We start from the raw sequence: 13,844 nt of genomic DNA on the forward strand, positions 1-13,844 counted from the left end.
TTATTCCCTCCAGGTTCTGAAAAGCAAGGCTTAGAAACACTGAGTAATCATTGGTAAATGTGGGTCCAGTTTGCTAGCACAGGTCTCTAATTTTAATTCACTTCTTTAGAAAACATTTTTCCAGGAGCACATTTTCATAGCCTTTGTTATTCCCCTATTTTCCATCTTCACTAAAATACTTCAATGGCTCTACTGACCAGGGAGGCCACCGCAGGAAAGCCAAGTGGGATGAGGGAGTCCCTGTGGGATTCGGGCCCGGCACTGGACCTGAGGGCCTCTCTGCGGCTGGTCCAGCCCCATGATTCAGGGATTTTTCTAACAAAGTTTCCCTCATTGTTTTTTGTAGGAGAGTGAAATTTGGCTAGGGGATTGCATTCACCAACTTTCTGTATCTCTAATTCTCACATCAGCTTGTGCCAAGAGTTGACTCATTTGCAAAGCAACTTGTAACTAGTGACACTTCAGAAGGCTGAGAAGCAGCCGGCCCAGCAAATTGCAGACGGTAGGGAGAGGTTTCTAAGCATGGTCCCCGAGCCAGGCTAGAACGGATGCTGCTTCTGTGATCTAAGAGCTGTGACCTTGACCTTAGACTTTCAATGAAAGTAAGCAGCAGAAAAATCACTCCAGAATCCAGCCAGCCCTGGCAATATCCACTCAAAGCTTACACTCAGACACACAAAGCCAAAATTGCTGCCTCGGTTCTTAAAATGAGACAAAAGGACTCCCATGCATGGGCACTAAGTGTGACCCCAATAACAAGTTTATGTCATTATTTTGACCAAAGGACTGTGAGCTTTCCATTTGCCTGGTCATCCTTAAACATATGGATTTATGATTACACAAAGGTTGTTTTTAAAGTTACATCTCGCTTATCTTTGTTGGGAAACTCCTTAGAAATGTTATATAGGGGATGGGGGTGGTAAATGTGTCATTAATTACTTTTCATATTCTGACTATCTTGAGAAAAATGAAGCAAAATGGAAAAAGAAATTGACATTTTTACCAACAACACTCTTAAACACAATTGAATGCAAATGATCAGGAAATTTGGTTCTGTATAATATTCATGTTACTATTAATATTAAATAACAATGTTAAATAATTTACTTGATACAAACATCAAATTAGTGATACCAAATAATAACAATTCAATCAGTAACTTAATTATTAAATAATATCAATCATGTTAAAATTGTTATTAATAACTTGAAGTTAATGTAATTAATAACAATATAGTGACAATATTTCTCTAGAGGGTACTAAAAGGCTTTTCCAGATTCACTCACTGAAAGTAAGAAGGAGGACAAATGACTTACTATGTTTGTTTTGCTTTTGCTGCTAAGAAAGGAGGCCTCTCTTTTGCCTGGGAAGGGGGTCCCTGTCCTTTCCTGAAATCCTTGGGAAAAGGTCAATGCAGTGGGAAGAACCAGATGACGATTTCACTCCATGCACCTATGGTTATTTTAGGGTCAGCAGAGTCAGGAGTGAAAGGGGGAAGTAATGAACATCAGTTCCTCTTTATATATCATTTACATAATCCTCACAACAGACCTGTGAGATAGATTCTGTGAACAAGGAATCTGAGGCTCACGACTGTCACACACTGGAACAGAGCTGGTGTCAGAACCAAGCAGGAAACCCCCGCGAACCATCTGACCGCGGAGCTCTATCTAGCTCGTGGCCCTGCATCAGGCTTTCACAGGCCAGGTAATTATAGGACTCAAATATTTGAATTATTCAAGCAAACTACATTAGAATGTGAATCGTATTGTTACATTGCATTTTGAATGACTGAATTTGAAGAATGGAATTATATAAAATTTGAATTAAATTTGAATAGTCATATACATACAGACATCTGCTAGGAATAGGGTATGCAGGAGGAAGCAAGGCTGGCTGAGCCCTGGCCTTGGGAGCTGACATCCTAGAGGGCAGAGATGGTCACCAAGCCACCGCCCCTGCAGAAGCTGTGAGTGCTCTGAGGGCCACACGAAGGGTGGGCGCGGAGAGGAGCTCCCGAGAGGTCTCTCTGAGGAGGATCACTGGTGCTGAGGTGAGAAGGGATGAAAGACCCAGCTGGGGACAGCAGCGTAACCGGAGAGGAGCCGAGCTGGGAGGCAAGGCCTGTCTGGAAGTCTCCGACCCACGGGGAAGGGTGAGCCTTGAATAGCTCATCCTGCTTCCCAAAGAAATGCTCATCCTTGGTTCTTCTTTCCTCTCAGGTAAAGATTCAGAAATACTCAGGAGCCCACAGAGGCTGCTGAGGAGCCTGGTAAGGCGGCCTCCACTCTCGGGTGAGGGCAGCGATGGAGGCTCACGTTAAAGGGGGTTTGGAGAGGCCTGGGTTGGACACAGTGGAGCGAGGTCTGCCGTTGGAATGATCCTTTGTGGGGCAGGATCAGGCCTTATATTTGTTTGACTGAGCACATGCTAGACACATTGCAAAATGACAGCAGACCAACACATGCTGGCCTGGGCCAATCGTTAACTTTCCCGAACTTTATTTCACCCGCCCGCATGGTGGCAAATGACAAGTCAACTGCACAGCTCCCAGAACCGAGGATAGGCTGGCCTGAAGAAGCCAAATGCTCAGAGTTTAATTAAGTTTGTGCACCCAGGATTAATTAAGGGCTGGGGACCGGGGAGGGAGGTGATTACAGCATGGACAAGGACCAGCCTGTGAGCAGAGTCTCCTGTCTCAGCAAGGACACAAGGGTGATTTTCACTGTCGTCAACTCGATCATCATCTTGAACTTGATAAAAGTAATTTTAAAATTAACAAAAGCCGTTATTTCCATTATCTCATTACTGTCGAGTTTTATTAGTCACTTTATAGAATGCTAGATGCCAAAACAATCAGATGCATTCTGCTAAAAGGAAAACTTGACAGATCTCATGGAAACATGAGCTTTTTATGGATATTGGAAAGGGAAGATAGTTTCTTTAAAACCTTGTTGAAGATATTCAGGTAAAGTACTTGATGCAGTGCCTAGCATGTAGGAAGCCCCTACAATAGCTGCTGCCACTGTTGTTTATATTCCTTATGAGCAATTTTTTTTAGACGAGGTCTCACTCTATCACCCAGGCTGGAGTGCAGTGGTGCAATCACAGTTCACTGCAGCCTCCAACTCCTGGGCTCAAGTAACTCCCTTCTCGGCCTCCCAAGTAGCTGGGACTACAGGCACGCACCACCACACCCAGCCTGTATTTATTTATTTATTTTTCATCACAGAATTTTATTTTTATTTTTGTGGGTACACAGTAGGTGTATATATTTGTAGGTTACATGAAATATTTTGATACAGGCATATGATGTATAATAACATCAGGGTAAATGGGGTATCCATCACCTCAAGCATCTATCCTTTCTTTGTGTTACAAATACTCCAATTATACTCTTCTAATTATTTTTAAATGTACAATAAATTATTGTTGATTGCAATCACCTTGTTGTGATATCATTCTTTAAATTATTTGTAGAGACAAGGTCTTCCTATTGTTGCCCAGTCTGGTCTTAAACTCCTGGCCTCAAGCTGGCCTCCTGCCTCAGTCTCCCAAAGTGCTGGGATTACAGGCATGAACTACCACACCCAGCCTGAACAATTTTTAAATAGCTGCTTCATTAAAAAAAAAAAAAAGCTAAGCTAAAACAAGAGAAGTCTCCTTCTCCATAAAATAAATTCCACATCCATCAAAGAGCAGCCAAGAGTAATACTCACTTTTCATAGGATTGAATTGCCTGTTCCACTTTTCGCTTGTAGATATTGAGTTTGGCTCCTTGGGGGTTAATTAATGTCATCTTATTTGTGTCGTTGCACACATGTGCCAGAGGGAACACCTGCATGTCAATGGCAAAGGAAAGGAAAGTGTCACTTGATAGGTTAATGCGTGCCTTCGAAAATACATCTACATAGTTGTATAACATGTTTTCTCTGACTATAAAGTCAATATACAATAAATGTAGAACATTAGAAAACACAGTAAATCACAGAGAAAAAAGAATCAGAGATATCATTGCTAACCTTTACTGTTCAATGTTTAAAACTATGTATTTTAGAAATCACTACCACCACATACACACATGCACACACACACACCAAAAAACAACCACCGCCAAAACTGTTTCAGAAAACCTTAATTAGAATTGCGAATTATCTTCAGAAGTCTCTGTCAAATTGGTAAGAGTGGGCAATAAGAAATAGATCTCATTGTTGCTTCTTTGTAAATTGCTATTTGAGTTAAACACCTTTTTCATGTATTTATTTTACATTTGATTTTCTTTTGAGAATATTTGATTATAGTTACCATATTTTGACTATTTCTCTTATCCTTTGTTTGTTTGTTTGTTTGTTTTTGAGATGGAGTTTCACACTTGTAGCCCAGGCTGGAGTGCAATGGTGTGATCTCGGATATGAGATTCTTACACATGTGAAAGAATGCTTAGTGATCAATAAATGAGGCTTCTTTTTGAGTTCTTTCTCTCTGTGCCTGGTACTTACTTCTGGGTTTTGGCATATCTTTGATTTCATGCCAAGCAGCTCCGGGGGGAAAAGATGGTAAATGTATTGGTTTGGTGGAACTTCAAATTCTGGTCTCCTTCCCCAATTTTGGGGGGACCCTTTCAATTTCAAAGTTCACTGTTAGCTTCTCCATGTATTCTATCCAAGATTTACAGTTGTATTCAAAGGCACAAACAGGGTAACAGATGCTTACCTCATCTTCTCTAGAATTGAAATCCTCCTTCAATCTTTTTTTCCAAATTCTTCTTTAATCTTAATAGTAACTGTAACTTTATGTTTACCTATTTTCATATTACCTACCTCTCTCTATCAGAATGTAAATTCCATAAGACAAGAAATGTTGTGTTATTCACTACTGTATTCCTATCACTTAGAATAGTACCTGGCACACAGTGTGCCCTCAACAAATGTTTGTTGATAAAGGAATAAACGCATGTTCCCAAAAAGATATATTCCATATATTAATATTTAAACAAAAATGCAAAAAAGCCTAACAGGAAAATGCCAAGCTATACTGTCATTGTTTCAAAAATGATTCCACCCATAAGGAGCACGTAGGCATTTTAGAAATGTGGGAAATTATTTTTAAGAGGTAAATTTTTAATTTTAATTGAGGTGACATAGTTTATGCTTTTATGTTTCCTCTTGCCTCCAAAATGATACAATAATGTTATTGTTGTTGCTATGTTTAAGAAAATAATACAAAGAGGGAAGGAAGGAAGAAAGGAAGGAGAGACAGAAAGAAGAAAGAAAGAAAGAGAAAGAAAGAAAGGAAAGAAAGAAAGAAAGAGAAAAAGAAAGAGAAAGAGAGACAGAGAGAAAGGGATACATGCTGATAGGTTTTTAGAGACAAAAAGCTGAGCAGAAATGTAAACATATGAGTGGGGTTGAAGCTGTGGGCTTGTTAAGCTGTGTGTCCAAAGATGGCAAGGCAGAGGGAGTTCAACTCCTGGAAAGCTAGTGGGACTAGGAGTGTTCTGAAAAACAAAGGCCTATGTCAGGCTCAATGCCTGACGTCAGCACTGGTATGAGGGTCTCTCACCCCTGAAAGAAGGTCCTGCCTAGGGAGAGAGGACACTGATGTAGCCTCACAAGACCTAAATCAAGGCACTCTTTCAATCTGTGATATCTACAACATCACCATGGAACAAGAGCTATAAATGCCCATGAGGGTTGGGGGATGGATCAAGGGGATGGATTTAGGCAACTGCCAAATAGAAGGAGAAAGAGAAAAGGCAGATTTTTAAAGAATCTTGTGAAAATGAGCCAACATAATAGAATTCCCAAGTACACACCAAAAAATGCCAAAATCATAGCTGAGCAAATTAACAATCAGAATGTCAATTCACATGATAATAAATTAATTTTATGAGCCATCTAACAATGACTTTAAATTAATTATGATTAAAATTGTTTATTTATTATTAGGTTGTTCAAAGATGTTACAGCCATATAAAAGTACAAAAACTTACTAAAGTGTCATAAGAAGAAATGGATGGGGAAAAAAAAAAGAAAAAATTTATCTTGGAAGAAAAGACATTGTAATTCAAACAAAAAATAATCTTAATAGAATAAATTCTAGGCTACACCAAATTTTTAAAAAAGAACTGGTGAACTGGGTGATAGTACTGCAGACTTTCCTCAGAATATAGCACAGAGAGACAAAAATAATATAGATAACTAGATGATGACTGAGAAACTTCAATATATATTAATAGACATCTTAAAAGAATAGAATAGAAAGATGGTTAGATAATCACCATTTGAAACCATAACAGCTGAGTTTTCTAGAGTTTAATGAAAGAAATAAGTCCTCAGATAAAAAATCAGCCCACGACAGAAGACTAAAAACAAATCCACACATAGACACATCATCATAAGACTGCAGCATACCGAATCTAAAAGAAAATCTTAAAAGCAACTCAAACAAAACAGACTGTATAAAGGAGTAGTATATATATCAGATAATAGATATGTGAAAATAATATCTTTATTTGCTAAGGGGAATTTACAGTTAACAGAGACTTTTATATCCAGCTAAACTATCACTCAACAGCAAAAAGAAAACTAAAGATGCTTTTTAGATATAAAGAGATATACAGCTGAAACTGTTAAAAAATTTAATTAACTCTTGAAAGTTAAAAAAGATTGCATGTCCTAAAGGCAAAAGTGAAACTCTAAATCACAGTGACAAGATTTTTGGGGGAAAGGTTTTTAATGACTAATTAAAAAGTACTAAAATCCCCCATTGTGTTTGGGAGCAGAATAAAAATACAAAATACTTTGAGACTTAGTTAAAAAAAATTGTTGGCTGGGCACGGTGGCTCACGCCTGTAATCCCAGCACTTTGGGAGGCTGAGGCGGGTGGATCACTTGAGGTCAGGAGATCAAGACCAGCCTGGCCAACATGGTGAAACCCCGTCTCTACTAAAAATACAAAAATTAGCTGGGGGAGGTGGCGGGTGCCTGTAATCCAAGCTACTCGGGAGGCTGAGGCAGGAGAATCACTTAAACCCAGGAGGCGGAGGTTTCAGTGAGCCGAGATCGCACCACTACACTGCAGCCTGGGCGACAGTGCGAGACTGTCTCAAAAAAAAAAAAAATTGTCATTACATTAAAACTTTTAAAACGATCACTAAAGGAATAGAAATACAAGCAGTGATCATTTAAAAATGACATTTAACAGAAAGCATAAAAAATAAGAGGTTAAAAAAAGTTCAAATATATTCATATTTACAAAAAATGGTATTGCACTTAATGGAAAAATAGAGCAGGAAAAATAAATCAAGATAGATAAAATCTCAAAAACATAATGTTAAAACAAATAGTAAGTTTCATAATGGTGCTTCCAGTGTAATACCATTTCTATAAAGTTTTAAACCTGTAGGACGATGTTTTAGTACTTTTGTATTAGGAATATTAAAATAGGCTGGGTGGGGTGGCTCACCCCTGTAATCCCAGCACTCTGGGAGGCCGAGGCGGGCAGATCACCTGAGGTCAGGAGTTTGAGACCAGCCTGGCCAACATGGTGAAACCCTGCCTCTACTAAAAATACAAAAAAAAAAATGAGCCAGGCATGGTGGCATGTGCCTGTAATCCCAGCTGCCTGGGAGGCTGAGGCAAGAGAATCGCTTGAACTCGGGAGTCGGAGGTTGCAGTGAGCGGAGATTGCACCACTGCACTCCAGCCTGGGCAACAGAGTGGGACTTCATCTCAAAAAAAAAAAAAAAAAAAAATTAAAATGTATATGGAAGCTCATGCTAGGGTTTATCTCTGGAGAAGGAGGAATGGAAAGTGGAACAAAAAGGAGTTGCACAGGTGGCTGCAACTTTGTCTGAAATGCTTTATTTTTAAAATAATGGAAAAATTTAAAAATTAGGTTTAAAACTATCAATAGTGGTTACTTCTAAAAATTGAGATTTCAAGACAAGTGAAGAAGGTAGATAGGACTTTTACTTTTTACTGTATTGTTTCATTTTTTTAAAAACTACATATATTTAATTCGGTAATTAAACCACCAAAGACTAAAACAAACAAACAATAGGCAAAGATTTAGAAAACTGAAGAGAAAGAAAGTTAAGAAACTGCACAGTCCAATCTTGCTACTTAACAACCACATGAATTCAGCATGTGGCTTCTAAACAATTCTTGTCAAAGAGAAGGAACCAGACAGTGGGCTGAAAAGTGGGAGGACTGAACTTTGAAAACAGAATGAAGCTTGTAGAAATTAAAAAAAAAATAAAACCATCTCTCGAAATAGAGCTATATGTCAAATAAACTTTTAGAAGAAAAAAAAGATCAGTCTCAACAAAATGAAAGTCCCTTGGGTTTTTCTTTCCCTGGAAAAAATACCCCGTTAGAAGCCTGTAAATAGCTTTCCAAATTTGCCCAGTATGGCACAATTGTGAATCAATACCACAGAATACTAAGCAACATTATAACATTTCACCATGATCAGCTTGTCTCCTGACTTAATGTACTTAAGAAAAACCCACTGCTTAGTGTTCTACTTCCCTCTTTTGTGGATTTCAACCTCATGCCTTTCGTGGCCATTGTGTGCTTCAGTGTGATAGTAGCTCAGATTTGGCTTGTGTGCACCCACTCTCCGTCCTCTCCACATGCAGATCCAGGGAAAGATAAAGTCATACCCCACACTTCGAGTCTGACATCTTAGTTTTTACAACATGGTGGCTGCGTGGAGATCACAGGAAATGTTTTATGATGTCAAATTTAGTGTGACTATGAGGTCATAAGGGGCATTCTCATAAGGACTTGGGGGGCAGAATCATGGCACCCCCGGCTTCTGTAAGAAAGCAAGTGGGGAGGGAGCTGAGGTTAATGAAGACATTGAGAGCTCTGTTTGAGAGGGAATAAAACCACCTGGTCTTGGCACCGTGGAAAATATTTACTTATTACTGTTATAATGCAAATCAAGCATAACTGGCTAACGAGGGACTCTTCTGGATAATATTTGATTTAAAAAAGGGAGGCTTAAAGTATTACCTACTTTTATTCAATTCTCTTGAGGTTAACCTAGAAGCCTTATCAAATTGATATGAATAATTACACCATGTGTGACAAGGCTGTAACTAGTAGAGAGGTAGAGGTAGCGATCGAGATGGGGATGGAGGGTGCAGAGAGACAGTCACTGACCATAAAGGGCCGAAGGAATTGCTGGGATGCATGAACAGGCCAATTTGGGCTGATTCTGTTAGAATTCTCCCCACTGTGAGATGAAATACTCTGTAAGCAACCACTGTACTCAATAGTGATTATCAATAGTGATAATACTATTTATCCTTACTCTCTGCCAGGCACTGACCACTCTACATAATTTCTTATTCAATTCCTTTATAGACAAATGTATTTAATTGCAGTTTTGTTGTGTGTCTTTCCTCTTCATCCAACTTTATAATCCTTTATTCCCCTTTGAAATTACTAGTTTCTAGAACAAAACATGTCCCAAATAATCATTTGTTAAATAAATGAAAGACTTAAACTATATATAAATTAACGGCTGAGATTCAAAACTTTTTTTAAGTTTATCATATTATAAAACATAATTGTTTGGATTCCACCAAATTTGAATTCTTGGTAGTTGAGGCATAGGATGAAATGTAACTGTGCTATTTAAGAGGTGTTTCCTAAACATATGAATAATGTGAAAAACAGTTTAAGAGATATATTTAGCTTACATAAGAAAACTATTCACAAATGATAAAAGAATTGAAATTGAAATTGAAATACCATTTAGCAACGTTTTTTGATTTTTTTGTTTTTACTGTTAACTGTTCTAAGGGATAGCAAAGAGATACAGGAAAATGAGGATTCTTCAAAATTCCAAGTAAACTGCCCCCAATTGGGAGGAATAATTAAACTGTAGTAATTTATATTATTGAATGTTAGTGTAATCACTAAAATTCATCCCAAAATGGCTATTGCAAGGAAAAATGTTCATAACATATGCTAAATTAAGAACACAGAATACAGAACTGTACCCACAGCTATTGATTGTTAAAGTAGAACAGGTCGAATTCCACCTGACAACATTCTAGCTGTGTTTAAAAGCAATCACAAAACATTTTGAAATTGAGAAACTAGTGTGAAACTGGTGATTATCTATTGTTCAACTCTGACTGAATTCTCCAACTTCACTGTTTTTCAACTAAATCAGTTCTTCCAGTAAATATCCCAGAGCTTCCTATCAGATTGGCCAAGGAGAGGTTCTGATTGGATGTGTGTAATGGAAATGTAATAGCTGTGTAAATCCCACACAGGGAATCTTTGAATGTAGGTGCAACAGCTTTATAGATATTACAGTTGTGCAAATGGCCAAGTGCCAAAACTTAAATGTCTGCCTTTCAAACTGAAACACCTGCAGGCTCCATAGAACAAAATGAAAGCAGGGCCACAAAACAGCTGGCCAAATTGCATGTCAGTAAGATCATTCATAAACCCATGAGAGTATGTTACTACAGTGTAAATTACATGGTGGCTCTTGCCTGTAATCCCAGCACTTTGGAAGAGTGAGGCAGGTGGATCACAAGGTCAAGAGTTCAAGACCAGCTTGGCCAATATGGTGAAACCCCATCTCTACTAAAAATACAAAAAAATTAGCCAGGCATGGTGGTGCGTGCCTGTAATCACAGCTACTCGGGAGGCTGGGGCAGGAGAATTGCTTGAACCCGGGAGGCAGAGGTTGCAGTGAACTGAGATCACGCCATTGCACTCCAGCCTGGGCGACAGAGCAAGACCCCATCTCAAGAAAAAAAAAAAAATTACATCTCACAGTTTTTCAATCTAAACTTTTAGAAAATAAAACTCTATTCTCAATTTAAGTTTAAATTAATATATTTCAATTAAAAGGCTGAGCATTTAAACTGGTATAGTAGATAAGTATATGCCAGCATGGAACAATGTTCATGGATAGGTGGTTGAAAAATGCAGGTACAAAACAGGATGTTCAGTTTCATTTAATTATGATAAAAACAAAAACAAAACAAAGAACAAAGGGTCTGGATATCTATATACAGAAAGTAAGAAGATCTGGCCAGATAACCACGAGATGATGAGGTGGATGATAACTATTGCTTCTTTCTTTTTCACTTATCTACATTTTCTAATCTTTCTATACATTGAATATATACATATGTAGGTTTTGTGATAACTGTTTTAAATTTTTAATTAAAAAGCTTTTCTATCAGTGTACAGTTTTGTGTTCATTGCTATTATATTTAAAAGCAACAAAATGTCATGACTTGACAGCACCCCTAGCCTCTTTGCACCAAATATTCCTTGTCAGCTAAATGGTGGGCTGAATAGCCACCTCACAGGTCACTCTAAGTTTTAGATGAGATATTTGATGATATCAAATGCTTTACTCAGAACCTAGTATAAGATGAGGGTGCACTGCAAACTAGATTAGGGAGCTTGCCATGGTCCTTCAGGAGTAAATGACAGAGCTGGAGCACCAATCCAGGCTATCTGGCCACAAAGCTATGTGCAGAACCCGGAGAAGGACGGACAACACAGGAAGCCTTGATGGGATGCTATAAAAGACTTTATGATAACGACGATGATGATGGGTGATGATGTAGACTCTCCAGTGGTGCAGACCAATTTTCCCAAATTATTTCAATGCTTTTCAAATCAACCAGCAAATAAAGAGCTTTAAATTCTAGGTTCATTACATAGCTAAATCAGTTTTATTGTGTATATGACTTGGGAAGAGTTAATCTTTTTGAAAGAGCTAAGATAAAATTATCGAGTCCATTTTGCATCTTGTAATGAAGAGTTGCTAGGGCAACCTCTTTGCTCAATACCTCATTTCCAAGGTGACCGATTTGAGGCTGGTCCGGGAAACACTGAAAACCAAAACAGCATTGTGTTCCAGAAGAAGAAAGAGCCCATACATAAGTGATGAATGAAACAAAGAGCTGGGGACAAAGCCAGACACTGCTTTACAACTCTATGCAGAGAGATGTGGCCGTGCACAGAACACAGGAGGAGGACGCAATTAAGATTCTCAGTGAAGTAAGACTCTAGTGTGTTTCCTTTTCAACTCCATTCTACTTTTTGTCTGCTTTTTCATAAAAGTCCAAACATCAAAAAGGTATACATCCCATGAGGTGGAAGATATTTGAGATTATTATTTTGTTATTCTTTCCACTTATAGCTGAGGGTGTCTTCCAGTCAGAGAAAATATTAGGGAATCAAAGATACAAAAGTGCTTTGGATGTGAGACTGGAGATCACTGCAGTATATGCCTGTCATCACAGTGATTCTTACTATGAATAAGGGAGGGCAAGTGTGCTGTGCAGTGCCTACCTACGTGCAGGCTGTCTTGAGAACTCACAATGCCACAGAAGGCACCAAGCACAAGTGCCCATGGGATGCGCTTGAGAACTGTTCATCCCCTCCCCTGGGCTTTGTGTTCTAGAGGCAGACGACTAGGATGCCCCCCTGAAGAAGAGGACCCTCACTACTCATTCTTTATTTTTCCCCTGCTTGATATTCCAGGCTGGAGTCTGGAGAATCACTCTTGGCATTTTTCTCTCTCTCAGCCCCACATCGTTGACTTGACTTTATAAAGAGCTTTGGGTACATCCGCAGTGTTCCAGCCACACAGCCTACTGGTTCCAGCCACCCAGTCCTGCCTCCTGACTGCCCCCATCTCCCCAACTGCCTCCTGACTGCCCGCCTCTCCAACTATTCTCTGTGTGCCAGCTCAAACCCCAAATTAATTTCTCCTCTGCTAACAACCCCTCCATTCCCCTCAGGATGAAGTTCAAAATCCTTAATTCAATCAAGGCCCTTCCTTCACCAGCTTTATCACCTTCTCCACTCACACTAAACTTCTCTGGAATGACAAACATTCTCTGTCCCTTAGGATTCCCCAAGCTCCCCCACTGCCTGGGGCTCTCTTCCCATCTCTCCACCTTCATAACTCCTTCTCTTCCCCTGGGTCTGAACTCCGATGCCACTAGCGAAGGCAAGCCTTCTGTGGCCACTGAAGCCAGGTGAGGGACATCTCCTGCATCTTCACTCAGCACTTCCCACTCGTCACATTTAACTAGAACTTCTCTCATTTTCATTGCTACTTCCTCCTGAGACTGTCGGTTGTGCTTGGGTAGGAATGTTGGCTTTCCTGTTTGGCACTGTATTCTAGAGCCCAACACAGGCATATACAATAGGCATAATTTTGTTGAATATTTTTATAAGAAAAGTCAACATTTTAAGTGCCTGCTAAGTACTTTACACTGTATGCATTACTTCTTTTAATTCCATAACAACCTCAGAGTAGGCATATTATTATTCACAGAGTATGGATATATCACATACATCTCAGAGAAAAAAATTTCTAACTGTTGGACTGAATATTAAGTTTGCTTCTTTAGCATATGAACCAATGAGGAAAGAATAGGCTGAATAAAGATCTTATGTCTGCATCCTACTTTCAGGGTTTTCAAAGCATTTCTACACACCAAGGACCAATGATTATCAAGTATTACACAGAGTTCTTCTTAGGAAGAGAGTACTATTTTACTCTGTCTGTGGGGATACATACTAGTGAAAATGTACAATGAATTTGGGGGATGATTTGAATTATCAAAATTTAAAATGCACATACCCTTTGCGTCCAGCCATCTGACTTGAAGGAATTTATTCCAAAGACAGACTTATACATGTGCCCAAAAATCTATGTGCAAAGATACCTGTTACAGGAATGTTTGTAAGAGGGGAAGGAAGAACACAATGTAAATATCCATTAATAATGGGGAAGAACCTTGCAACTATAGGCATGAGACCATCTACCTGTATGGA

At 38.9% G+C, this 13,844-nt stretch overlaps 1 protein-coding gene across 4 annotated transcripts in view; it reads right to left on the minus strand.

Annotated features, from left to right (window-relative positions):
* VWA3B (von Willebrand factor A domain containing 3B) overlaps positions 1-13,844 on the minus strand; it is a 226,604-nt gene that overhangs the window by 56,038 nt on the left and 156,722 nt on the right. For all 4 annotated transcript variants that reach the window (XR_008624313.1, XR_008624314.1, XM_024927776.5 and 1 more), the window contains one exon: positions 3,720-3,838. Coding sequence is in view for 2 of the 4 variants with exons in the window: in XM_024927776.5 (XP_024783544.1) it covers positions 3,720-3,838 (119 nt within the window). In the remaining 2 variants the exon portion in view is untranslated. The remainder of the gene's footprint in view (positions 1-3,719; positions 3,839-13,844) is intronic.

The sequence above is a fragment of the Pan paniscus genome, chromosome 12, assembly GCF_029289425.2.
Source record: "Pan paniscus chromosome 12, NHGRI_mPanPan1-v2.0_pri, whole genome shotgun sequence".
Taxonomy (NCBI): Eukaryota; Metazoa; Chordata; class Mammalia; order Primates; family Hominidae; genus Pan; species Pan paniscus.